The following is a 26736-nucleotide window of genomic DNA, read 5'->3' on the forward strand; positions in this document are numbered from 1 at the left end:
GGTGCGCAGTAGGAAGTCAGAGCGCACAAGCGGAACCCCGATAATCGGAAAAAATAAGCGACACTCGGGTGTACCCCGGTCCATAGGAACGTTTATTGTGCCTCGCATTTGATCTGATGGCGTTACTGCGCTTCCCAGTTTATGATGATACCGGGTGGGATGGGACCGCCTCCCCCCGCCCCGCTCCGCCCAAACGCGGGAGTGGTGGCGCTTCCGCCCCTGGGGACAGTCAGAGGGCTTCCTGAGGTTCGCTGGGTGCCGGGCGGCGCGCGTCCTTCCCGGCGGCGGATCGCGTGTGGCCGCCGGTGATCCGCGGCTTCCAGGGCCCGGCGGACCCGCCTCCGGGGCGGGGAGGGGCGGGGAGGGGCGGGCCCGGGCTCGGGAGCTCCCGCCCAGCTGACCAGGCCGCTCTCCCCTTGCTGGTTGCCGCCCCGGCGTGCAGGGCCCGGACGCCGCCATGTCGGGCCCGTTCGAGCTCTCGGTGCAAGATCTCAACGACCTGCTCTCGGACGGCAGCGGCTGCTACAGCCTCCCGAGCCAGCCCTGCAACGAGGTCACTCCCAGGGTCTACGTGGGCAACGCGTGAGTCGCCGCTCCGAGTCCCAGCCCCGCTGGGCCCTCCCCGGAGCGCATCGCCCACCCGGGAGCTGGGGAGGGGGCGACTGCGGGTTGGGGGAGACGGGGCGGGGTCGCCCCATCCGAGCTGCAGCCGGGACTGAGCCGGGGCTGGGCATGGGCTGGGCGTGGGCTGGAGTCGCCGCCCACCCCCACGCCGGGGGCGGAGGGGCTGGTCCCCACCCCGGCCCCGCGTGGTCCTTCCCTTCCGGGGGCGCGCAGAGCCCGGGGGGGCCGCTCGGCCAGCGCCACGTGCGGCCCGCAGCCGCCACCCGCTGGGCACTCGGCCTTGGGTGGGGTCGGGCTACCATGTTCACTAACAGGTGGCCTCGGTCGCCCGGCCGGACTCAGGCCGGCGCGTCATGTGACAGCTGCCTGGTTCTGCAGTGAGGTCACCGCGGATGTCTGCCTTCGCTGCCATGGCAACGGGCTGACGTCACAATTCGGGCGTGGAACATTTCCCGGTTGGGCAAGTCCAGATCTAGGAATGGAAATACCCCAAATGAGGGGGCATCCAGAGAGCTGGACCAGGGTTTCCTCCTTCTCCCACCTTCCAGATAGGGTGTGATTTACATGGATTCTAGAATGATCCAGTGATAAACCCCATAAAGACCTGAGCCATCCCTTAGAAAAGGCTTTCCACCTTCTCACCACCAGGAAATGCATTATTTATCACTTGCGAGTTCTTAAATTGATTTTCCCATTTTCTGCTAGCCAAGTTCCTAGTAAGAAATTCTCAGCAGCAGGAGAGAACCAGTGTTAACCGTTGTGAGAGGGGCTGAAATAGCAGCCCAAGGTAAAGGCCAGATTGCCAAGCCTGTACAGCGTTCGGAGGCTCAGGCTGGGCTTTCAGAAGACCCTGAGGTTACCAATGCCCTGAGAACCATGGGCCCGGGGGCTGCATTTTAGAAACCCAGAACTCCTCCCCTTCTCTTGTTTTACACACACACACAGAGTGGCAACCAAGCAAGTGGTTGAGGGAGTGTGAGGACAGGGTCAGTGTCTTTCTCATGTCAGTATCTTCTGGGTCCTGGACTAGGGCTTGATGCCAAGAACTGCCGCAGAAATGGGGGTCATCTTGGAGCTTGAAGGGGTCCATAAGGCAGGTCCCAGCCTCATTCATTGCATCATTCACTCACGATATGAGTGCCTGTGTGTCAGGCAGTGTACAGTGTTGGTTCATAGTAGTGATAGTAATGATAATGGTAAGGCTATTGAATGTTGAATTAGAATTAGGGAAAGGAGATGGATGATAGTGACTCTTCACAGTTATTTTAGTGTGTGTTTGTATTGAGCCACTGCTTCACCATCGCATAAAGTGCCAGGAGTAGGGACAGATCAAACAGAGCCCTAGGGCTTTAGTAATGGCCAGGTTCTGAGGAGGACCGCCTCCCAGCCACCCAAGCCGCAAGCGGCCTTGGCACCCTCGGAAACCTTGATCTCTCGGGCAGTTTGGCACGTTCAGTTGTCACCACTTCCCAACTGGAAACGGAGATTGTGAACGTCTAGTGGCAGCCAGAGTGGCTAGTGCTGACGGCCACTGTAGAAAACACACTCCTTGCCCTCTAAGCAAATCTGACCTTGACTTAGCCAAGGGTGTGTTGGGCGCCTGGCAGAGAGGATTGACTGAGTCCCTAGTGTTCCCCCAGCCATCGGGAGCCCCTTAACAAAACCAGGGCTCCTGATCAGGGCTCAGAGGGCAAAGAGGAGCCTGGATGAGCCATGTTTTCCGGGTGTCGGGATTTGCAATGATGTGGGCATGAGAGGGGGAAGACAGCAGCTCAGCTGGTGTCAGGAGAAAGGAGGTCTCCCCCAGCTTCGCTGCTCAGCAGCCCATGTGAGCACACGCGCACCCGTCTGCTGTCCTGTCAGGCCGGAGTTGAAGCGCTATCCTTCCTTCCTCACAGGGCTGACGCTGTGACAGGCAAACCAGATCCTGTAGGACAAGGCGTTTGGTAACATATGAAAGGCTGTTTGAATTGGGATGTTGTTGTGAGATGAAATAAAGGAGCCCTTTGACTATTCAGATCACATGTGTTGTAACCCCCGTAAGTCCTGTTGGGGCCATTGCTCCCAAAGTGTTTACTCACCCTGGAAAGCATCAGCAACGTGGCTAGTGGCCTGTGGCCTCACCCTGGAAAGCATCAGCAACGTGGCTAGTGGCCTGTGGCAGGAAGGACCCCTCTGGGGGGTGGGAGGAGGCTGCCATCCAAGGAAGAAGGCAGCCCGGGATATGCTGAGATCATTCTTCTTCACGGATGTGCCACAGCGGCTACTCGGTGCCAGGGACCATAGCAGGTGCTGGGCATACAGACCTGAAGCAGATATGGTTCTTCCGTCACAGAGCTCTCTGCCTGGACATTAAACAAATGAGCACAGTCAGGTGTTAGAATAGGAGGACTGATTCAGTGTCTGGCTCTGTCTATAGAATAGAATAGACCTCATTTAGCATTCACAAATCCCAGGGGTCATCCCCATTTTACAGACTGGGAAACCGAGTCACAGAAAGGTTAAGTGACTTGCTCAGTGTTGCCTGGCTGGTAAGTGGCAGGACTGGCTGGATTCAGACTCAGGCAGTCTGGCTCCAGAGCCCATTCTTAGCCACTTGGCTATACCACCACCACCACAGTATAGGGAGCATGAGGCCAAATGGAAGGGAGGAAATCAAGAAATACTGGTACTGCAGAGAGTGGTGAAAAACCAGAGGGTGCATGTCCATGCAGAAGGGCATTCTAAGCAGAACAGCTCAGGCATGAACCCAGTCTATTTGGGGCAGCTACTGGTAATGAGATATCGCTGGGGTGAGGGACGAGGGGCATCAGATGAGGAGAAGCTCTGGCAGGACCAGAGCACGGAGGGTGTCTTGCTTTGCCAAGAGGCTTAGCATCTTCTCCATCTTCCTCCCCCTGGGATTGCCAGTTGGTCCGTTAAGCATCCCCTGTCGATGTCCCCTGTCTAGGTCTGTGGCTCAAGACATCCCAAAGCTGCAGAAACTGGGCATCACCCACGTCCTGAATGCTGCTGAGGGCAGGTCCTTCATGCACGTCAACACCAATGCCAACTTCTACAAGGACTCTGGCATCACCTACCTGGGCATCAAGGCCAATGACACACAAGAGTTCAACCTTAGCGTCTACTTTGAAAGGGCTGCAGACTTCATTGACCAGGCCTTGGCTCAAAACAATGGTAAGGAACCTGCCCCCCAGGAAACCATGGGAGGCAGCTTTTTTTATTTTTAATTTATCTGCATTGTTTGAAAGTATTACAGATGTCCCTTATTGTCTCCCCAAAGGGGGGCAGCTTTGACTGGACTTTTTCTTGGCAAACCTGTTGTTTCCTGTCCCCTGTGATGAATGACTGAGAGCTTTAAGTCTGTCAAGTGTCCCCACGTGACACGAGATGTACAAACCTTTCACACAGTGGCAGCCTCAGGGTCCTCGTGTTTGATTTGACTTTGACGGAGGGTTCATTTCCAGCACCGCCCCTCCCTTCTCCCTCCCTCCCCCCGCCCAATTCAAAGAGCTTCCGTAATGAAGTTTCAGTTCCCAGGATAAGAAGTGCTGAGGTGCCGGAGCTCCAGGCTGGTTGATTCCGAAGCTCCATGGTGGCATCAGACTAGGTGCTTTCCCTCTCTCTCTCCTGCCACCCTCAGTGTTGGGCACTCCCTAAGGGTCCCAAGATGCTGCAGCTTTCTGGCTGCCACTTCCCAACAGGACAAAACACAGCAAAGGATGCAGCAGCCATCACTTCCTTGTGTTTCTCTCATTTAAAACAAATGTTTTTTAAATTGATTTCAGAGGGAGAGAGAGATGGAAACATCAATGATGAGAGAGAATTATTGATCAGCTGCCTCCTGCACGCCCCCCACTGGGGATCGAGCCCACAACCTGGCCAGGTGCCCTGACCGGGGATTGAACCATGACCTCCTGGTTCATAGGTCGATGCTCAGCCACTGAGCCACACCAGCCGGGCTTCTCTCATTTTTTAAGAGCAAATAAAACATTCCCCAGAAATCCTCCAGTGCGATTTCCCGCACATCTCACTGGCTAGAGTTGGGTGATGTGAGTACCTCCCAAGGGAAAGGGGCAGCCATGATTGGCTGAGGCTGGGGGTCAGCACACTGCAGCCCACACGCCAAATCTTCAAGTCAGATTTTAAATGCCTCCTGCAGCTCCCAAGCGTAAGGTAAGACTGAAGCAGACCTGCTGAGGCGCTGGCAGCTGGGCAAGGCACGCCCGAGAGAAATCCTAGAAGGCCAGGGGCAGCTATCTGCTGAGTGGGCCGGGCCACTCGCCCTTTCTGCTTTCAGCTGTTTCTCTCAGCAGCTGTCTTTGCCTTCATGCTGCCTCCAGCCTCGTCCTTCCTCCCCACCCCAAAACTACCCAGGGGAAGGGAGCCCCATTGAGGTTTGACCAACCCTGTCCCCCTGATGCTAGCCTGCCTCTGCTACACGGATGCTTCTGGGGCCAGCAGCTTCCCCACTGAAATGATTGCCAGTGAACAGAGTTCTCTAGACGCTGGTTATCTCATGGTCGGGGCCCAGGAGGGAAGTTTGAGCGCCTGGGGAATCTGCCCACTTACCATCAGGCCTTTCACGGTCGTCATGGCCCTGCATGTGTGTCCCCCTCCACTCCCGCTGTTCCGAGCTCCTGTGTGGGTGAGAACAAGGGTCCCAGTGAAGGGGATGGATGTTGCTCTTGTGTGTTGGTGAGGCACCCACTCGGGGAACTTAGAGTCCTCCGACTTTGTTTCCTCTTTTCATACAACTGGGAACATACCCCACCTTTTTGTGATCACCGGCCTTAGCTCACACGGCCTAGGTCAGTGGTTGGCAAACTGCGGCTCGGCACATGCGGCTCTTTGGCCCTTGAGTGTGGCTCTTCCACAAAATACCACGTATGGGCGCGCACGTACAGTGCGATTGAACTTCGTGGCCCATGCGCAGAAGTCGGTATTTTGTGGAAGAGCCACACTCAAGGGGCCAAAGAGCCGCATGTGGCTCTCGAGCCACGTTTGCCGAGCCGCAGTTTGCCGACCACGGGCCTAGGTCATCAGTCTGGAAAGTTCTCCCTGCCTCTCCTGACGCTGTCCTCTGGCAAACCCTACTGCGAGCTGTAGTGCTGGGCCTGTGTCCTCTCCTCCATGACACCTGCCCTCAGGCTGGGTCCACTGTGTCGCTTGTCTGTCTCCGCAGCACCTGACGTAGCGTTGGGCACATAGCAGGGACACCAAGTGATGACTGAATAAGTGACCGAAATGAATTCCGTGGGCTCTAATGCCAGCTGTCAATGCTTCTGAGATTGGCCAAGTGGGTCAACAGAAACTCACTGTCCTCCCACAGTGTACAGGGCTCGGGAGAGTCAGGGGCCCATCACTTTGGAGAGTTAGGGAGACGGCCAGGGGTGCTCAGGAGGGAACAGTCACTTGCAGCCCCGATGATCAAGGGAGGCTTCCCTGAGGAGGTGGCGTTTGGGCGGCCTGGAAGGATGGGCTTTGAACCCTCCTCTTCACATTGGCCCTGTGAGCCCTGGCTATGCTGAGTGTTCCAGGTGGTGAGGCAGCTGTTCTGCAACTGGTCCCGTGACCAGGGCTGGGGCAGGGAAAGCCCCACTCTGAGGACTTAGGGTCCGCTGGCCGGAGAGAGAATGGGCAGGAAAGTGGAGGACTCCCCCTCCTGCTTTGGGAGGCAGTGGGAAAATAGAGCTGTGTTTTGGGGACAGGGTGCTAGGAATAGAAGAGGGAGAGGAGGAGATAACCATGCCAGGTGGGGGCCAGATGCTGCAAGGCATTGTGGGCCATTTGGGGCGCCATGAAATGGTGTGTTTGATTTGTCTTGGTTTGTTTTTGCATTTGAGAGTTGGGTTCCTTTTATTTTTAAACTGCTTTGTTGAGGTATAACTGACATTGAATAAACTACGCGTAGTGTAATTTGGCAAGTTTTGACACGTGTATACACTTGTGAAACCGTCACCACAACCAAGATAGTGAGCATATCCATCACCCCCCAAATTTTCCTCTGTCTCTTTGTGACCTCTCCCTTCCGCCCTCTGTTCCCTCCATTCCTAAGCAACCACTGATCTGCTTTCTATCACCAGACACCGGGACATTCAGTAGATTTTTATATAAATGGAATCACATAGCATGCATGCCTTTTTGGTCTGGCCTCCTTCACTCGGCATAAGTACTTTGTGTTTCATCCATGTTGTTGAGGGTCAATAGTCCATCCTTTTTAATGCTGAGGACTATTTGGTCATATAGATGTAGCACAATTTGTTTATCCATTCACCTGTTGATGGACATTCAGGTTGTTTCCATGTTTTGCTTTGGACTGAAATACAAGATTCATATGGAGAAGTGGTCATGTCACGAGTATGTAAATCAGGGCACTGCACACACCCATGTACCAACCCCCGGGTCAAGAGGTAATAACACAACCAGCACCCCAGAAAGTCTATCACGTGTCCAGTCTTAAACCCCTCTGCTCCTAACTCTTCACCACTGTCTCGTCTTCTAACAGCACACATCAGTCAGGCTGCTCCCCTAATCTGTGGCATCATACACATCCTATTGGTGTGTTTCATCCACGTGGTTTCTGATAACTTCAGCATGTCAAACATGTGGCCCGCCGGCCGCGAGTCTGACATGCTTGGGAGATTGTACATTCTTGTTCTTTATCCATTCTGCCATTGATGAGCCTTTGGGAGTCCCCACACTGGGACTATTGTGAATGAGCGTTCTGGTGCATGTCTTTTGGTGAACGTGGGTGCGCGCGTTCCTGCTGGGCATGGATCTGGGGCGGAATTGCTGGGCCATAGGGGCGGCATGGGTTCCGCTTGAGTAGATACCGCTTCTCAGTTTCCCAAAGTGATGTGCCAGCTTGCACCCCCTCCCCAGCCACATGTCGGAGTCCTGGCTGCTCCGCATCCTCACGGACACTTCGTGTTTTCTGTCTTCCTCATTTTAGCTATCCTGGTGGGCACAGAATGGCCTCGCCTTGTACTTGTCATTTGCATCTGCTGGGAGAGTTTTGACTGGAGTCATGGTGTGAGTGGATAGCCCCAGCTCACCGTGTCACCCCCTTTCTTACAGGCCGTGTGCTGGTCCACTGCCGTGAAGGTTATAGCCGCTCCCCAACTCTAGTGATCGCATACCTCATGATGCGTCAGAAGATGGATGTCAAGTCTGCCCTGAGCATCGTGAGACAGAACCGTGAGATCGGCCCCAATGACGGTTTCCTGGCCCAGCTCTGCCAGCTCAATGACAGACTAGTCAGGGAGGGGAAGTTGAAACTCTAGGGCACCCCACCGCCTCCTCTCTAGAGGTTGGACAGGGGGAGCCCTGGCCGGGGTGTCCGTAGCTGCCACGTTTAGGAAACAATGTACCCTGCTCCCAGCATCACCAGGCACTTGCCCACAAATCTGTCCCAACACCGCCCCGGGCCTCTCTCCCCCTGGGGAACATAAAGAAGCTTGCTGAGGGACAGTCTTGCTCCCTGGTGTGTCCTGTGCCTGCGATTTATGGTGTCCTCGCCCTGAGGTGGGGTCGCGGAGGGGGAAGACCTGCGACATGCCTGCTTCTGGAGGAGCCGGGGCAGGTCTGTGGACGTGTGAGGCCTGAGACGCTCACAGGGCCCTCCTGGCCTCCCCGACTCCTTACCCCTGGGTCCTGTCCTGAGTGGGGACTGTAGCACCTCGAGCCTTGTAAAGGAACTATGCAAACTCGGGGCCCCTTCACCCCCATGTCTGTCTCCCCTTGGCTCCTTGCAGCCGCCCATCCCCTGCTTGCAGGCAGAGGCGCTCCGTGAAGTCTGAAGCTGGCGTGGGGGAGCCGTCAGTTGTTAATGGGTGAAATTCCCGCGAAGAGACCACATTTGAATTGCTCCCTTAGGATTAAAGATGCCTAGACAGACAAAGAGGCCCTCAGGCGGGCAAACAGTTCCCCCCCGAGGTCTCTCCCGAATCAGCAGTTTCTAACATGCGAACCCTTGGGAGGCTCGAGGTCCGAATCCACGGGGATAGTTCCCTGGGCCTGCTCGCAGTCACTTGGTTTGTTAGAAGAGCGATGCCTTGGGCATGGTTTATTTTTCTTTTTTAGAAAACAGGGTGTTGAAGTCCAGCCTATTTAAAAACCCCACCATTTGGAGAATTACAAGGGTTTTGTCCTGAATTATAGTGTTGGCGAGCCCAAGCCACTCGTGCTAGCTGCTTTTTGTCTCGGTTGCTATTCTAAGAACAGGAGGAGGAAGTTGGCCAATTACAGTTTGTGTGTGTGTGTGTGTATGGGTGTGTGTGTGGCGGGGGGGTCTCAGAAACACAGCCAAAGGACGGACGAGCACGGAGATGAACGGTCCCCGGCTCACGCCCTGCCCACGTACAGGTCGTTCTTATGGCTCTCTGGTGCCAGAAAAGACACTGGCCCTTTGGAGCAAAAATGACTCAGCCACGCAGAAATGAAGCATGACGGAGCGTCCAAATGGAGCCTTTATCGGTGGTAGAGCAAGCAAGCAAACAAACAACAAGAAACAACTTTTTTTTAGGAATGCACTAGCTCACACATGCGTGCGCACGTTTGTCAGAATATAGGATTTTATTTTCAACAGTCTTGTTAGAACTTTGCATGATTGTCGTCATGGAAAGTGATACAGTGCTGTGTACAGGTTCCCCAACAGCCATGCCCCCAACACCTAGCACACAGGTGTCTGTTAGAAGTCCGTGGAATTAAACGTGTGTGTTTTTTTGAGCACCAAATATAGGTAGGGCATTGTTCTGGTGGGTGTACCAAGCTCCCAGAATCCTGAATTTGTGGTAGGATCACTTGCAAAGATTTGCAAAGGAGTCTTGCCTGAAGCGAAATATCAGGGACTTTTGTTGAATATTTAAAGTTGTTTTAAGTTCAAATCCAGGCGGTGTTACCACGTGGAGGTGTGGAATGTGCCTTTCTCAGTCGACCAGGAGCTTTCCGCCAGGACAAGGAGAAGCAGGCGTGCCTTTGGAACTCACTCGCAGGTGGCAAGGTCTCTGTCTCAGCGGGGCAGCACTGCGCAGCCTGACCAGCAGGGGCAGCACTGCGCAGCCTGACCAGCAGGGGCAGCACTGTGCAGCCTGACCAGCAGGGGCAGCACTGCGCAGCCTGGGCTGCACTTGTCTCTGTGACCACAGCAGCCCTGATATGCTGGCTGCCCAGACAGAGCCACCCAAGTGAAATGGCCATCCTCTAAACTCTGTACCTCAGTTTTCAGATAACCCTCCCACTTAATCCAACTTGATCCTCACAATAACCCTAGCTGGTGGATCTTCATGTATTGTTACCTTAAAAGAAAAAGGAGCTGGGGTCCTGGGGTTCAGGGTGATTAAGGACATGACCCCCTACATTGCCCAGTTTAAGGCAGAATTGATGCAATATTTCAGGTTTGCTGCTTCCTGAAGCTGAATTCTTTCTCTCATACTTCTCATACGACACTCCTCCTCAAGAAATGAGCCCCCCTACCCTACCCCCCCCCCCCGCCATGTCCAGGTGTGCTGCACCTGCCCTTGACCCAGCCCATGTGTGCAAGGGCCAGTTAGCTTTGTGGACAGAGAACGATTCAAGCTGTGGTGCCAAGGGAGGTCTAGTGAAGGTCGAGGCAAAGTTGGCACAAAGCCATCCGTAGTCCAGGAACAGGAGGTAAAAGACTGGGTTCGAATGTGTGACTCTTCTTCCAGGAAACATGTAGCCTCCCTAAGCCAGAGCTTCCTGCTCCACTTCTGGAAGAGGCTCCGGATATGGGGCCCAGGCAGTGGTCCCCCCACAGGACAGCCACAGCGACTTAGGAGCTCTTGAAGGCCTGTTTATGGGGGCCTGAGGGGAAAAAGTCAGTGGGAGAATTATTGCCTTTACTTTGGGACTACTTTTATGCTGATAACTGGGATTTCTTGACAGTCTGTAGGCTCAGAACCCCCATATTTACTTCACAAGATTTAGCTCCTAGTTCTTCGAGTCAAGTAACATCAAATTCTATCGTGTAAGAGTCAACACGTGCCCAGCACTGAGGGGAAGCTGTTCCTGGGCAGCTTTACCCCTGGGAAGTGATGGACTAGGAACTCAGGGTGCCCTCACTCCCTCCCCTGACCGGATCCCTTTCTTCGACTAGCAGACCCCCAAATTAGAGCACCAAGCGTCTCCTCTATCTAAAGCAGTACACGTGCCACCGGCTGGTCTGTTTCCCTGCCACTCTGAATTACCTGGAGAGCATAAATCAGCATCTGCAAAACAAGGGGACTCTGACAGGAGGGTTTTCTAAGAATCCCCACTTGGAATTGACCACCACCTGAAAGTTAGAGGGTCTGTCATAATATGGTGACCGCCAGGTGGCGCTGCGTTCCACCCGTGGTGAGGGATGATTTGAAAATGAATGTTGGTGCCTTTTGTGTCACAAGTTAATGTTAAGATGCTAATGTTTTAATCAGAATAAGCACTGATCTTATAATAAAGATATAAGCTTTTCTCGCAGGAGATTTCCTGTTATAAAACCGGTGTCAAGTATCACGGAAGAGCCAACGATGATGGTCCTTCCAAGTCAAGATTTTATTCTGATTGGGTTAGAGGCTGTCTCCGGGGGAGAGAGCAGATTGGCCGGAAGCTTACCTTCCCTCCTGTCAGCTTTCAGGGTAACCTGATTGTGAAAGTAGCAAATTTTCTGGACAGAAAAGGGGGAAGGTATTAAATGGTTTGTTTTTTTAAAATAAGTTTAATGTCTGTTATATCACAAATCAGTGTTAAAATACTAATACTGTAACCAAAATAAATGTCTTATATTACCAAGAAATGGTCTCTTTTCGGTCCTTATCACAGTTGGTTGCTTTTATGCTTACCTTTTGTTTGCCTTTTCTAACTTTTAAAAAGAATCACCTAAAAATTGGCCTTCCTGAGCTAGTGATAGGTTCCATGCTGATTATAATTATACAGTAGACATTTGCTGAACATCCTTCCAGTACCAGAAATGTCCTGTGTTCGCAAGTCTTTTTATTTATTTCATTTTAAAAATTCAGATTAATTGAGGTATAATAGACTGGAATGTTCTTGAGTGCAAAGGCCCACCCCTAATGAGGGAGGTAAGATTTATGGTTCTAAGAAGTAGGGGTTGGGGTGACAGTCTCAAGGTGGCCTCATGTGAAGATGACTGGGTGGCATTTTGGGATTTGTTATCCTGCAAATGACAGTCCCCAAACATATCCCCGACCCCAGATGCTTTAAATCCCACCATCGGCATGGTCTCCCCTACCATAAGCACTGCCTTTTTCCCTCTGAATAAACAACTCAGAGTTGGGTGCCTTTAGTCCCAAAGTCTGGACAGCAAAAGAGCCTCTCTAGTCTTCGCTTAGAGGCACTTAGGCGAACTCATTATTTGTCAGACCGCTGTGGCAACATAACCTTTATATTTTTACACAAAATCTTAAGGCAGAGCACTAAGATGTAAAACTGGTAAAAGTGTTTTTTAAGTATAATTTTTAAAACATTTTAAGTAATACATAGTAATCGTTTCAAACAATACAAAAGGCTTATAATGAAAAGTGACTCTCCTACCCCAAACCTTCAATCCCTCTCCTAGGAGGAAGCCACTATTAGGTATATCCTAGAAAAATTATTCTTGACAAGTGCATGCAAATTTACAATTATCTCAAAATTAAAAGTTTAATTTGAAAAATTACTTTGTATAGGATGTTCATAGCACCTGTACCGAGAATAGGGGAACATTGGATGTAACCTAAACTACCCACAACAGAAGTCAGCTAAAACCCTAGGGGTTTGCCTCCCACAGCGTTGTCTAGCTCTGAACGACAAGCTTGTGGACTGGGTAAATATAAAGTTGAGTTGATGTTAAGCAAAAAAGCAGATGGTGCCCTGGCCAGTGTGTCTCAGTTGGTTGGAGCATTGTCTCATATGCTGAAAAGTTGCAGATTCGATCCCCAGCAGGGCGTATATGGAAGGCAACCAATCAATGTTCTCTCTCACATTTATGTTCCTCTCTCTCTCTCTCTCTCTCTCTCTCCCTCCCTCCCTCCTGCCCTCCCTCTCAATCTCTATAAAAATAAATGGAGCCAGAACCGGTTTGGCTCAGTGGATAGAGCGTCAGCCTGCGGACTCAAGGGTCCCAGGTTTGATTCCGGTCAAGGGCATGTACCTTGGTTGCGGGCACATCCCCAATAGGGGGTGCGCAGGAGGCGGCTGATGGGTGTTTCTCTCTCATCGATGTTTCTAACTCTCTATCCCTCTCCCTTCCTCTCTGTAGAAAATCAATAAAACAAAAACAAAACAAAAATAAATGGAAAGAATATCCTCGGTGAGGATTTAAAACAAACAGCAGATGGCATCACAGCCGGGTTGTCTCTGAGCCAATCTGCAGAAATCATGGCTCTACATTGGCAGAGAACACGTCAAAAGTTTGGGGATAATTTAGAGATTCGAGTCCACTGGATTCTTCTCTCTCTCTCTCTCTCTCTCTCTCTCTCTCTCTCAAACATTAGTTTCAAATAAAATAATGAAATAAAATCCTGACCTTCGCCGTCCTCCAGTAGCTGGCTTCTCCTTCCACCTCCGGCAGGTGGCAGAAGTGTCCCAAGGATGGTGACCACGTCTCATGCGATGGGCCTGCCGCCTCCAACAGCAGGTGGGGCTCCAGCATCCATCCCGCCAGCTCAGGGTCTCAGGGCATCAGAATGGCCCTCTCCCAAGTCCAGGACGAGAAGGCAGTGTCCGGCCACCATAGGGTTAACGGTTCACATTCCAGAGGAAGGGAAAAGGAGGCTGGAGGGTCACAGACAGGGGAGGGGGCACGGAGGACCAGCTTCTCACAACACACGGGCTCTGTTGGGAGAGATAGATCACCCCCAACAATGGCCACAGCTGTTTTCGTCTGCCCCGAAGGAAAGACGAAGGAAGCAGGTATCAGAGAGGGCCCTTCCTGCAGGGGCTTCTGTCTGGCTTGTAAAACTGTCAGAACAGCTGCATTCATGTGTTGAGTGATGGATGATGGAAAGGAGGTGGGACCGGTGGCCGCAGATGGACACGGCGGCGACTTACAAGTCGAGGCAGGTGGCAGAGGCCCTGCAGATGCTCTGCAGGTGGGGCAGGCTGATTCATGGCCCAGTGAAAATACCAAGGGGACCGGAGCCGCGGCCCTCTTCCCGGGCTCCTCCAGGGCCAGGAGCGGCTGCCTCCTCAATCCATCTGCAATGAAAGCTTCCGCTGGGCTCCTTTCTTTTCCTGCACCTCAGGTGTGAACCTCCTTCCCCGCCTCTGCCCCTCCCAGGCCCTCATTCCGCTCCAGGATTCTCGGTGGCTGGTGGCTGGCCGGACCTGGGAGGGCTTCATGGAGTGCGCCCCGTGGTAGGCACCCGTAAGATCGCCCAGAGAGGACGCAAAGCTGGTTTTGAAACATATAATGGGCTGGGAGACAAGGAAGGAAAAATGTCAACACTGAAAATGTTGGCCTTGGCTTTTGCTAAGAAAAGGGGTTTTGTGTTCTCCACTCCTGCCCACAGCCTGACTGGGGAAATGACTGCCTTCGGGACGTCAGCCTGCAAGCCACAGGGAGTGTCTGGGCCAAAAAGTGCCTGTCACCATGTGAAGCATGGCAGCCACCATGCTTGGGGAAAAATGCCCGTTTAGTATTTTAACCCTGCTGACTTGGCTTCCGTCGTTATTTGCTTGCTAAAGTAATAGAAAAGTTATTTTGATTTTCTGAACTTATATGTTATCCCATTTGATTGAATAAGCCATTGACTGTGGCTTGAAAACCCCCATTGATAGTGATCTTACTGGTCTTTCGAAACACATTCCTCTGCACCTGGAGACCATGACAACACAATGACTCTAAACGGCCTCAGTGGCTCCAGATAATGCGTTTCCGTTGACTCAGGGGTCCCAGGACACTCAGTGTGGCCTGAGAAATGGGATTGGCTGGGCTCAGCCCTCTGGAGGACTCGGAACTGCAGTTTCCTTTGTTAAGCTGGTGCCAGGTTTGTTTTGAGAAAGCCCGGGGGGCCCAGGGAAGTCGAGGTGAAGAGCTGGGGCTCATTTTGATAAGTGACAACCACAGCCGCCCGCACAGAGGAGGTGCCCCTCTCTCTGAGTCATCGGGAGCACCGGCAGCAATTTGGGAGTTTGCTGCCCTTGAGGAGAAGTCTTTGGAGAGGGCTTGCTCTGAGCACACCCTGTTCCCTCCCCCTGGGCTGAGGGAAGCGTGGGGCCAGCCCTGCCCCAGCCTGTCATTGGCTGGCACGAGGCAGAGGGGGCTTTAAAAAGGCGAACGTGCCTGGGCTGGGGACTGGAGCCCGTGCTACTGGAAGGCCAGGTGCCCTCCTCCAGCTGGCACCATGCAGCTCTCTCTCGCCCTGTGTCTCGTCTGCCTGCTGGTGCACGCAGCCTTCCGTGCGGTGGAGGCCCAGGGGTGGCCGGCCTTCAAGAACGATGCCACGGAAATCATCCCGGAGCTGGGCGAGTACCCCGAGCCGCCGCCAGAGCTGGAGAACAACAAGACCATGAACCGGGCCGAGAACGGAGGGAGGCCTCCCCACCACCCCTTTGAGACCAAAGGTATGGGGTGGCAGAGAGCACCTGTGGCACAGGGCTCCTCTGAGGGGGAGGGTTCTCTTTGGGACGTTTGAAGGCTGGGGTGGACCCTCAGGTGCTGCTGGCAATGGGTGGAGGGACGGTCTTGCCCAGAGGCAGGGAAGGATAGCATGCCAATGGAGCCGGCTGGCAGAGACCCCGGGGCAGGATGGAGGTGGGCAGGCTGGGAAAGGAGAAGGTTTAAGGAACCCCTTCCCGAGGTTCAGGAGTCAGTCCAGCTGCCAGCATCACTGGGGACAGGACAAGGCAAGGGAGCCTCACACCTATAAGCTCCTGCTGGAGGCCAGACGCTCTCTGTGGGCTGTGCATGTGCTATAGCCCAGGATCGTCCACGTGGGAGCCCCATGAGGTGAACTCCCAGCTTGAAGGTGAAGAAATAGGGGTTCCAGAAGTTAAGTAGTCTCGTAGTGAGTAGAAGAACTGAGATTTGGACCCAGTTTGATCCAATTCCAAGACAGCCGTGGTGGGGGATGATGGGTGGGGTCTTGGGGATCAAAAGCCAGAGCAAATCCCCCCAGAGCAGTGGGAAAGGGATAACAGAGAGGCACCTCATCAGCTCCCCCTGTGCATGGTCTGCTTCGTGAGCTGGCCCTTGAATGGGAGTGTAGGCACTGTTTTAGCCTCTAGTGTGGGTGGCTGCTGGGCCCAGGCCCCGGAGGGGAAGCAGCATCAGCATCCTCCGTGCAGGGAGCAGACACAGGTGTCTACTGAGCCCAGCATCCGTCCTGTGTCCCCACCTCAGACCCAGCCTTGCCCATTCCTGGGGAGGGAGCCTGACCCTAGCGAAAAGTCAGTGGCCCGGGTGAAGGGTACACCTGGGTTCCTGGTCAGGTCTGCACAGAGAAGCCTGGGGGGTGGGGGCACTGTGCACAGCTGGCTCTGCAGCTGGCAGGAATGGCTGGGGGCGGGGGCTGGCTGATACTTCAGAGTGAGGGCCTCACTGCCCTCAGGCCATTGCCCAGGTGGGAGAGGAGCCCACTTCCCAGGCTCCTGCATCCCACCCCTCCCTGCCTCCCAACCACTGGGCTGCAAGGGGACCCAGGAATGAGGTGACCACTTCCCTGGGCTCCCGTGAGAGGCCACAAGCCCCCAAGGGAGCCACTTGTCCCAAACAAAGTCACCCTCTGCAGAGGAAGGACCTGACCATGGGGCACTATTCTTGGAAAGCCCCAAAGCCTCCTTCCCTAGGCAAATAAGCCACCCACACACACCACCCCTGCAGCCTGGGAGCAGGACGAGGAAGCCAAGCCAACCCCGAAACCAGGAGGCCGGCCACAGGAGGAAGGCAAGCCCACATCCCCCTGCTGCGCGTGCTCTCCGTGCCTGGGGGCGGCTGCCTGGCCTTCTCTGCCCCCATCTCTGGTTGTGGTCTTAGGACTATTTTTCATCCCTTGGTGTCACATGGAATGGTCCCCATGAGACCCTTGGGATGGACAGGTGCTCACAGGAGGACCAGCTATTTAAAAAGCTCCCACCATTTAAGCCCACGATAGGAGACATCATCAAGGTGACTTCAGGGGACCAAGTCAGGCCTCAGAGGACAATCTCCCCCGACCCAGAAAGCAAGCCTGGGCCACTGTCAGGTGTCCATTCAAATGGCACAGACAAGAGGTGTGCCCAGCAGAGTACCTGGTACCCAACAGGTACTTCAATGTTTGTGGCAGCTGAACCTGTAGGTTTTCCGTCAGAGCTGGGTCCCTCTCTGGTAGGGAAGTAACTATAGTAAAAAGCACCCCCTTGCCCCCCAAGCCCAGCTTGGGCACGCAGCTTCCACCCACGTGAGAGCCAAGCGGTGCTGGGCCCCAGGGAAGTGGAGCCAGGAGATCCAGCTCTGCCTTTTGGGCCAGCGCTTTTCCCTCTCTGGGCTTCCGTGCTGTCTGTCGGTGAAAAGGAGGGGGTTGGACATGCTGCCTTTGGCTCCTTTCAAGTCTAATGACTTCTCCTCCTCTCCACCTCCCTTCCATCCCTCTCCTCCTCCGCAGCTGCCCTGATTTATTACCTTCAATTAACCCCTACCCTACTCCTCTCGCCATCACCTCAGGCCCCTCCCAAGTGTCTGGAAAAGGAATTTGGGAGAAGCCAGAGGCATGCAAATTGTGCAACTAGTATCAGCCTTACCACGGTCAGGGGCCCTGTGGCATAGGTGTGACTTAAGTATAACAAAGAGGCCCCCCTCGGAGAGAAATAATAACACATAACAGCCAGCCAACACTTCCAGCTCTTACTGTGTGCTTGGTGGTGTCCCCTGCAGTATATATGTGACGGATTCACTCACTGAATCCTCAGCTAGCACAGAGAGGTGAAGTCGTTTCCCCAAGATCACACAGTGATGGAGCTGGTATTTGAACCGTAGCAAAAAAAGAAAAAAAAAGAAAGAAATTGGCTCCAAAGTTTTAGGGGAAATCTTACCACCAGCCCGGCCCTTCCCATAATAGATGTCCAGGGGCAAAAGCGTCTGGAGAGGCAGGTTTGGGAAAGGCGAGGTGGTGTGGAGGGAGCTGGCCAGACGGGGAGGCGTGGTGGGCCGGCCTCCGACCTCACAGTGCGCTCTCTCCGCAGACGTGTCCGAATACAGCTGCCGCGAGCTGCACTTCACCCGCTACGTGACCGACGGGCCCTGCCGCAGCGCCAAGCCGGTCACCGAGCTGGTGTGCTCCGGCCAGTGCGGCCCGGCGCGCCTGCTGCCCAACGCGATCAGCCGCGGCAAGTGGTGGCGCCCGAACGGGCCCGACTTCCGCTGCATCCCCGACCGCTACCGCGCGCAGCGGGTGCAGCTGCTGTGTCCCGGCGGCGCGGCGCCCCGCGCGCGCAAGGTGCGCCTGGTGGCCTCGTGCAAGTGCAAGCGCCTCACCCGCTCCCACAACCAGTCGGAGCTCAAGGACTTCGGGCCGGAGGCCGCGCGGCCGCAGAAGGGCCGGAAGCTGCGGCCCCGCGCCCGGGGCGCCAAAGCCAACCAGGCGGAGCTGGAGAACGCCTATTAGAGCCAGCCGCCCGCCGCGCCTCCCCAGCGGGCGCCCCGGAACCAGGCGCCCCAGGCTTCTGCCCTCTGCGCGCGGTCTGATTGTTTGTATTTCATTTTAAATGCCTGCAACCCAGGGCAGGGGGCTCAGACCTGTCTGGCTGCGCAGGAGGTAGCTAGGCCCGGTGGATCCCGGCTGCCAGCAAAGCCCCACACTCCCCGCCCTCCGAGGGGGTCCCTCAGGGCAGGCGAGGGAGCTGAGAGTCAGGGACACTGAGCCATGCAACCCCGCCCACCGGGGCCACCTACCTTTGCAGGTCCTACTTCCGAGCAGGCAGAAAAGGAAGCCCTGTGGTTTAGGGAGCGGTGGGGAGTGAGAGAAGTCTGGGGACTGGTTATGAAAGGTCAGTAAGATCCCCCGCGTCTGCCCATCAGACACACAGTGCCATGCCGTGCCAAGAGCACAGGACTTGGGTTCTTAGGGTTCTAGTCCTGGTTCTGCCACTCCCTTTCTGGGTGACCTTGGGCTACACTCTTCTTTTTCTGAACCTTGACTTCCTATTTGTAAAATGCAGGTGGGGTTGGGATTAGGATCTCAAGGAATCTACTGCCATGATTCCAGGGACTTGGATGGCTTTCAAATGAGCAGGAAGAGAGAGGTTGGCTTGAATCCCTGCCTGGTCATGTCCAGAACCCCGAGTTGTAATTTTCTGACCTGACAGCCAAAGATGAAAAACTAGCAGGGAAAAGAAGGGCCCGTTTCTGGCTGCCAAACTCCTGAAAGATGCTGAGCTGTCTCCCAGCCCTGCCTCCCCAGGTGGTTGGCTACCTCCGCCCCTCCATCGCAAAGGGTGCAGAAATGCCATCAAACTGGGGTAGAGGAGTAGGTCCCCAGGGTGCCGGAGGGACAGAAATCACCCTCCTATTCCCAAAGAGCAGCACCCTCCCCCCCATGGCCATCTTTTAAAGTCACCTTCTGTAAAGAAGCTCAAGGTCCCAGGACACTGGGCTTGCAGGCCCAAAGGAGTAGCCCCCGCCCTTTCAAAGACCAGCAAATCCCTTCTGAGTCCCCGCCTCCTGCCTACCACTCACGGACACATTTTTGTCTAGAAAATTGCTTTTTACTGCTGTTTCATGGGATGGCATATCTTACATTAAAATAATATTATTGGGGGGAAATGACAAGTGCTGTACATACGCTGAGAAATCACTAAGCCAATAGCTGCCATTCAAAAATCTTTTTGAAAATCATTTTCAGACACCTCTTACTTTCTGTGTAGTTTGTAATTGTTAATTTTTTATTTTAAACAGAAGCACATGCCATGTGAAAGCCTGCTGGGCTGGTCATTTTTTTTGCAATCTTTCATGTGGGATTTGTCCACAGGAATGAAAGTTGTGGTTTTTAAAAAGAGTTAAGTTACATATTTATTTTCTCACTTAAGTTATTTATGCAAAAGTTTTTCTTGTAGAGGATGACAATGTTAATATTGCTTTATGAAATACCCGTCTGTTCTTTCAGAGTCCAGAGGCATTGTTAATAAAGACAATGAGTCGTTATGGAGAGGATGTGTGGTCTCAATTTGTCAACCACACACAGTCATTTCTGTCAAAGTTAACATCCTTCTCTCGGGTGCTGTGAGACGTTTGGCTGAGCTATGGTGGCCCTGGTGGCAATTACCTTCCTTTGAAAAGTCATGTTCGGCCCTTCCCAAACCTAGACCTCATTCCTCCACTCGGCCATTGTAATACCCTCAGCCTCATCTCCCTCAAACAGCCTGCCCTTCACACTGCTCCAAAAACACTGTTCTCATCCTGTCACAGCCTTGCTCAAAATTCCTTAACAGCTCCTCCTTCCCAGGGCCAAGTTCAGGCTTCTCAGTCTGGCATATAAGGCTTTGCCTGCTTGAGTCCCATCCCCCACTCCACCAAGCTTCCTTCATGACTCCAAGTGCCACATGCTGTATTGATGATCCCTACCTCCTTAGCTTGCCACCTGCCCCCACCCCAACAACTCCTGCTTTTTCTACTGGGATCATGTTCCTTGTCATCTCTTCCCTGAACCTCCCAGAGATGTTTCAGTCCCCACCGATCCTTCTCTCCTCAGATGTCCAGCCCCTTTTGTCCATGCCTCTGATTCTGTGTCTTTCATTTGACCATTCATGGACCACCTGCCTCATCTGGCCACGCCCTGCTTAGCACTGGGATGGACACAAAGCCATGTCCCATTCAGGACCAGCTCACTGGGAGCTCAGCCAAGCTTCTTCCCAAACAGGAACTTCATGCCTCTCTAGTAAATATATCAGCAGGGACGTCTCGCACTTCTCTCATAGTGCTGATGCTAGCTGAGACTCAGGAAGTACTCTTCAGTTGCCATAAGGAGGGTCAATCAATTGCAAAGCTTTAAATCAAGTCCAGCCCATCTTGGGGTAACCCCACCCTAAGAGCCCACCTTACCCCCCAAAGTAAGCTGAGGTCTGCCCTGGTGACTTACCATTTTAACTCCCAATGAACCCTCCCAAATCCATTATCATCATCAACAAGTCTATGGTAGGCGTCATTGTGTGTTTCTGCCTCCAGGCCTCAGGAGGCCTCAGTGAGACCCTGCAGGGGATCTATACTCTGTGAGGGCTGCCCCAGAGCCCGGAACACAAGAGCAGGTAGGAAATGGGTACATTATCCAGCTCCCAGAGGCAATGTGGTCCAATGGCTGAAACACGGGCTCTGGAGCCATGTTTGTGTTTGAATCTGAGGAAACTGAGGCACCAAAGGGTTAAATATTTTGCTGGATATGAACTCAATTCCCTGCCCTGACACTCATTCAAGCTGCTCAGAGCCTGGTGGGCATGCGGGCAAATGATCAGGTCACACTGTTGTGTACAAAGTGTTATGGTACCAAAGACGGGAGTACTTGGCCCTGTGGTGGGGACAAGGGATAACGTTTAGGGAAAGGTTCCCAGAGGTGGGTGCTGTTTAGAGGCTCACCAGGTGGAGAAGGGAGCACAGACATTCTAGGCGGAGACACAGCCCAAGCAAAGGCCCTGGGGCTGAAGATGTGTGGCTGCTTGTAGTGGACAAGACTCAATCCACCATTTCTCAACACGGACCGAGTCCTCCCTGCGCGCCAGGCAGTGCGGGGGACCAGGAATGCCAAGCAATGCCTCACACCAGATACACCTAGGGTCTGCTTTCTGGGACCTGCAGATCCAGGAGGGATCAGCCCAGGCTACAATCCCATTACCACGAGGGGAGAAAAAAACCTCAAAGGCTAAATTGTAGGTCAGGCTAGAGGTTATTTATGGAAAGTTATATTCTACCTACATGGGGTCTATGAGCCTGGCGCCTTTCAGAAACGGAGCAGACTTTGACAGGCTCAGCTGGGAGGGGCGGGGTTCTGGAGAGCAGGGACTCTGGTCTGTCGCTGCCCACCAATACCCAGTCTACGGCAGGCGCCTCACATGCATTGTGGTTGCATAGCTGTTGTTCAACCCATTTAGGATCTCTTCTCTCTCGAGATTAGGCAGATGGAATGGAATAGGATGTATGGATGAAGGTGGAAGTGGCGGGGGTTGGGGGGCGGTCTGACCTCTATGAAAGAAGGCTGTTTGCCTGGATCAGCTTCTACTGGGTCTCTGAGGATAAGACGCAGCTCCCACCCTCAAGCAATTTATCATCTTGCTGGGAGACAAGTGGAAAAGGAGGGCACCAGGTGCCGCTGTGGACTGTATGATCATTTGCCACAGGCGTGCCGAAGATCGAGGGGGTGACAGAAGGGGCAGCGAAGAGAAGGAGCAAGGGGATCCCACGCCAGGGGTGGGGCAGTGCCGGCACGGGACCTGGCACGCCGCGGGCGCTCTCTATCCGAGTTTATTACACAAGGAAGCAGCGGAAGCCAGGAAGGAGAGGAGGTGGGTTGGGGGTAGAGTTGGATACTGTCAGTCAGGGCTGGAGAGAGGAAGCACAGAGTGAAAAGGCGGGAGGGGCTGAGTCCCATCATGGTGGCATCGACTCCCATGGGAAAGAGGAGACGCTGGGTCGTGGGAGCTGAAAGGGGCCTCGAATGACGGGCTGCTTTGGAGACTGAACCCTGATTTTCTTACAACCTTTCTCCCCTGAGATTCCCAATTTCCCTACAGTCATCTGGGGTGCACCCAGAGGGCCAGAGCTGGCAGAGGGCAGCTGCAGGTGGGAGAGAGGTGCCCGTGAGGGAGAGCAGGAACGGGAGATGGAGGAGAGCGGGCCAGCGACAACCCTCATTTTCCTAACAACTTCCTGCTTCAGGTGGAGGCAGGATGGATGGGGGCAGGAGAGGAAGTAGGAGGAAAGAGCGGATGGACATGGGGAGGAAGAGAAGGGTAAGCATTCATCATTCCACTAATACTGACTGAGTGCCAGCTGTATGCCAGGCTCCACCCGAGGCTCCAAGAGGGTGGTTGTGGTTGTGGAGCCTCGTGCAGCTCGTGGTCTGTGCCAGCAGGGAGGCGGATGTCAGACAGATAAAGAAATGCAGAGCCCAGGAATGCAAAGTTGTGTAAAGCAAAAGAAAGCTGGTGAGCCAGGCCAGGCCTCTCTGAGGAGGTGGCATTTAAGCTGAGACCTACGTGCAGTGAGGAAGAGAGCCACTCAGGACCGGGGGGTTGGGGGGTGGGGTGCACATGCCAGGAGGTGGAACAGCAAGTGCAAAGGCCCTGAAAGTATGTGTGTGGGGGGGAGGGACACCACTAATTGCCTTGGGTGTCTTTCAGGCGTCTTCATGCCAAGTCTGCTAACCCCTAATCTGGAAGCCAGCATGGTAATTATAATTATAGTGGGGAGGTGTGTGGGGTGTGTGTGGGGTGTGTGTGTGTGTGTAAGAGAGGAGTGTCTTTTTGTTCTCCTGGCTCTATATGTTAAAGACCATGTGGTCCCCAGAGAATAATAATTTACATATTATTAATAAGTGCCTACACACACCTTGATTTTTTTAAAAAAAATTTTTTTTATTGATTTTTAGAGAGAGAAACATCACATCGGCTGCCTCCTGCACACCCCCTGCTCGGGATCGAGCCCGCAACCTGGGTTCCTGGGTCGATGCTCCACCGCTGAGCCACACTGGCCAGGCCACACCTTCATTCTTTTTTTTTTTAAATATATTTTATTGATTTTCCACAGAGAGGAAGGGAGAGAGACAGAGAGTCAGAAACATCGATGAGAGAGAAACATCGATCAGCTGCCTCCTGCACATCTCCCACTGGGGATGTGCCCGCAACCCAGGCACATGCCCTTGACCGGAATCGAACCTGGGACCCCTCAGTCCGCAGGCCGACGCTCCATCCACTGAGCCAAACCGGCTTCGGCCACACCTTCATTCTTAATGTGCATGAGGGGTTTGCTTGAGTAAGGCTGTGTGCATCAGACAGATGCATTTCTCCTAGGACACACATACATTACGAAATATGCATGTAATTGCAGAAAAGTCCGCAGCTCTCCTTTGCTGGGTGAATCCAAGCTGGGGTGAAAGCAAGAAGGAGCTCAGCCAGGGAAGTGCAGACACAAATGTGTTGGTGCTCTTTCCGGCAGTGGCTCTAGCCCAGTCACATAAACACACGTCGAGGAACGCATGTTTATTCTGTAGGAGAGGGGACTGAGACCTGTAGGAGAAGGAGTGTAGAAATGGATTCCTTCTGAAAAGGTTCATTTTTACTTCTGTGACGTGTGTAAGAATGTTCCTTCCCATAAGCATGCTCCACTCATGGTATCTACTGCAAACTCCCTTCTAGAAGACGTGCTTTCACTGTGTTCTTTGGCTTTGCACATGCAGTCACACGTGTGTGCATGCGTGTGTGTGCGCACACACCATCTTTACTCTGAATATACGATGCCAAGCATCCCAGTACTCTGCAAGCTTCCTGTTTCTGCCCCTTGTTTAGCAGGTGTCTAAGGATGGTACTGGCATCCGGGGATCGTGAACGATGCTGAGACCTAGAAGTCAAGCCAGATCGAAACGGTGGCCAGTTCTGGACAAGGCAGAGCTGCAAGTCCTCCCGGGACACGAGACAAGAGGTCAGGACTGCACCTCAGGTGGGCATTTCCTGTCTGTTTTACCCTCTGGGCTGCCCACGCTCTGCGTCCGCTCTGCTCCATCCGGGAGGAGCTGCGCAGGTTCCTTCTCGCAGTCTCTCCCTCCCGTCCTCACAGCACTGCCAGATGGACCTCTCTCTGTTTTAAAAAAATGTTTTAATGCAGGAAATTGAATGTTCTAGCATGTTTGCTTAATTATTTCTTTTCTACATAAAACATTATAGATAAAATCCTCTTTGTATTTCTTCCCTTCCCCATGCCTTTCCCTCCCTATTCAGAGGCAGCCACCCATGTTTCTATGCTTTTCCACATATGTATTATTTATAACCAGTATACAAACATGTGTGATTTTAAATTTACCTGCACTCTCTCATACTGTACATATTCTGATACTTATCTTTTCTTACTCAAAAGTATGCCTCTAAGAGCTAGCGAGGTTGGGTTATTTTTAACTATTGAACCCTATGGTGTTTTATCTCCTTACTTATATATACGTTTTTCTACTGGTAGATATTTAGTTTGTTTCCAATGTTTTCACTATCACAAGCAATGCTATAAGGAAGATGCCTGTATTGTCTCTTAATATGACATATGGTAGAGTCTCTTCAAGACAGAAAGGAGTGAATGTTCTAATACAGAAATCTGATCATGTCACTTCCCTGCTCAAATTTCCTCCATGGCTCCCTATTACCTAAAGGATAAACTCTAAACTCTTTTGTTTAGAAGGATATAATCTGGTTTCTGTCAACCTGTTCAGGCATACATTGACCAGTGGCCTCTTTAGCATTTTATTCTTTATAACATTGTGTTTATTTTAATTTCCAAAGAGTCTGGGTAGTTCCAAGTCTCTGTGCTTTTGTGCATTCTATTTCATCTGCCTGGGACGCCCTCCTCCTACTCTGCTCTGGAAATTCCCCTTCATCTTCAAGTCTCACCTCAAACACTGCCCCTTCCGTGGGTGCAGACCACTGTGCCCTGCGCATACTGTATTACAGGAGCTGCCAATTTGCCTCCGTTCCCTCTGGACTGTGAGTCTATTGAGGGCAAGGCCCCAGCCTTTGCACATCTGTAACCCCAGTGCCTTTGCACAGCCTTAGCCAGAGCCAGTGCTCAAAAACTATTTGCTCAATGAATGGATGCTTGGCCAGTGGGGAGTGATTTGAGCTGCAGGAACTCGAAGTCCAGCTTCTTTCTAGCCGGGCAGCAGGCGTTTTCAGCGGAGACGTTTTCAAAAGCATTTCTTTCATTCAAGTCCCTCCGTAGCTTTGCAACGGTGTTGCAGGGGGAAGGGCCCCTCCCAAGAAAGCAAGTCCAAGGTTGTTTACCCAGAACATTGTCAAGCGCCCAAATTACAGATACCTCTATCACTTGGCCACCAATTTGGTGTTGCGGTGTTAGGTTATTTCTACGTCTGAAGAAAACAGCTCGGCTCTGACTAAAGAAATAAATGATATCATTTTTCATTCAGGCAACCAGATTCCTTGGTACAAAGGGCTCCCTGGGGAGGCGCGCGGGACAGCGTGGCTCCTCTGAGGCTATTTACATCTGTCAGCTCCTCTAATCTCGTGCCTTCCTTCCTCTGCCCGTTTCCTTCCCCTGCTCAGAGGCCCTCCGGAGCCCCATTCTCGCGGGGAGGGTGGTGGGGCCACGGGCCTCACGTATGCGCTGGAGGTATGTGGGGGTGAGGTTTTGGCCCAGCGCGTGGTGTTTTTTTTCTCTTCTCCTTTTTCTTAGAAACCAGCCTCAATTTAAGATAATGACTCTCCGCGTTCGCCAATGATCCCTATTTGTAGGGCCTTATTTTTCCCTGGATAATTTGCCCAAGAGAAGTTGAATCTAAAAGGGAACATTTTCTAAAAATGTTGCTGGACAGTTTGCAGGGCACCGAGAGGCACCTTCTGGGTCACCTGCTCCATGAGAGCCTGGGTGCCCTCTCCTCAAAGCAGAGCTGGAGATGGCAACAGACGCCGGCCAGCCTTTTATGCACAGACGCCGTCAGGATGGCTCTTCGCAACATCATAGACACCTGGGGTAACAGGGACCCCGAGGAATCATTTGGTCTGGACTTGGCCCAAATACCTCAGTTTCTGCACGGCCAGCCCTCACCTCCTCTCCAGCCTGGTCTCCCATCCGCACCCCCCACCCCCACCCTGGCTCTGGCTCCCCCCGTCACCCACGCTGCCTCCCTTTTAGTTCCTCGAAAGCATGGGCTCCTCACTCATAGCAATGCTGTTCCCGCTGCCTGGCATGCTCTTCCAGTCTCAGCTCCAATGTCACTTCAGAGGCCCCCCACTACCACCCCATCTGAGGCAGGATCCTGCCATTCTCTTCCCCAACCCTTGTCAGGATTTGTCCCTTGGTATTGGTGTCATGTCATGAGTTCTGTTAGTCAGGGACTGAGCTGGCCCATCCTGGCCCTCCCGCCCACCCCCCATGTGCCCAGTGGGGAGACCATGGAGTGTGGTTCACAGCAGGTGCTCGGCAAATGTTTGCCG

At 53.2% G+C, this 26736-nt stretch overlaps 2 protein-coding genes across 2 annotated transcripts; both read left to right on the forward strand.

Annotated features, from left to right (window-relative positions):
- Positions 1-390: 390 nt before the first annotated feature.
- On the forward strand, positions 391-11415 carry DUSP3 (dual specificity phosphatase 3). The gene is made up of 3 exons (XM_006092294.3): positions 391-582; positions 3575-3801; positions 7705-11415. Exons 1-3 carry the CDS (start codon positions 458-460, stop codon positions 7908-7910), a joined length of 558 nt encoding a protein of 185 aa, XP_006092356.1. The 5' UTR covers positions 391-457; the 3' UTR covers positions 7911-11415.
- A 3508-nt stretch (positions 11416-14923) lies between these two features.
- SOST (sclerostin) lies at positions 14924-19476 on the forward strand. Its single transcript, XM_006092295.3, has 2 exons — positions 14924-15189; positions 17785-19476. Exons 1-2 carry the CDS (start codon positions 14970-14972, stop codon positions 18204-18206), a joined length of 642 nt encoding a protein of 213 aa, XP_006092357.1. The 5' UTR covers positions 14924-14969; the 3' UTR covers positions 18207-19476.
- The last annotated feature ends 7260 nt before the right edge of the window (positions 19477-26736 follow it).

This window comes from Myotis lucifugus, unplaced genomic scaffold (genome assembly GCF_000147115.1).
Source record: "Myotis lucifugus unplaced genomic scaffold, Myoluc2.0 scaffold_100, whole genome shotgun sequence".
NCBI classification, from domain to species: domain Eukaryota; kingdom Metazoa; phylum Chordata; class Mammalia; order Chiroptera; family Vespertilionidae; genus Myotis; species Myotis lucifugus.

Coding starts and splice junctions, on each gene's coding strand:
- DUSP3 (XM_006092294.3), top strand. CDS start 458: ATGTCGGGCCCGTTCGAGCTCTCGGTGCAAGATCTCAACGACCTGCTC. Junction 583..3,574: donor AGGGTCTACGTGGGCAACGC/GTGAGTCGCCGC, acceptor TCCCCTGTCTAG/GTCTGTGGCTCAAGACATCC. Junction 3,802..7,704: donor GGCCTTGGCTCAAAACAATG/GTAAGGAACCTG, acceptor CCTTTCTTACAG/GCCGTGTGCTGGTCCACTGC.
- SOST (XM_006092295.3), top strand. CDS start 14,970: ATGCAGCTCTCTCTCGCCCTGTGTCTCGTCTGCCTGCTGGTGCACGCA. Junction 15,190..17,784: donor CCACCCCTTTGAGACCAAAG/GTATGGGGTGGC, acceptor CTCTCTCCGCAG/ACGTGTCCGAATACAGCTGC.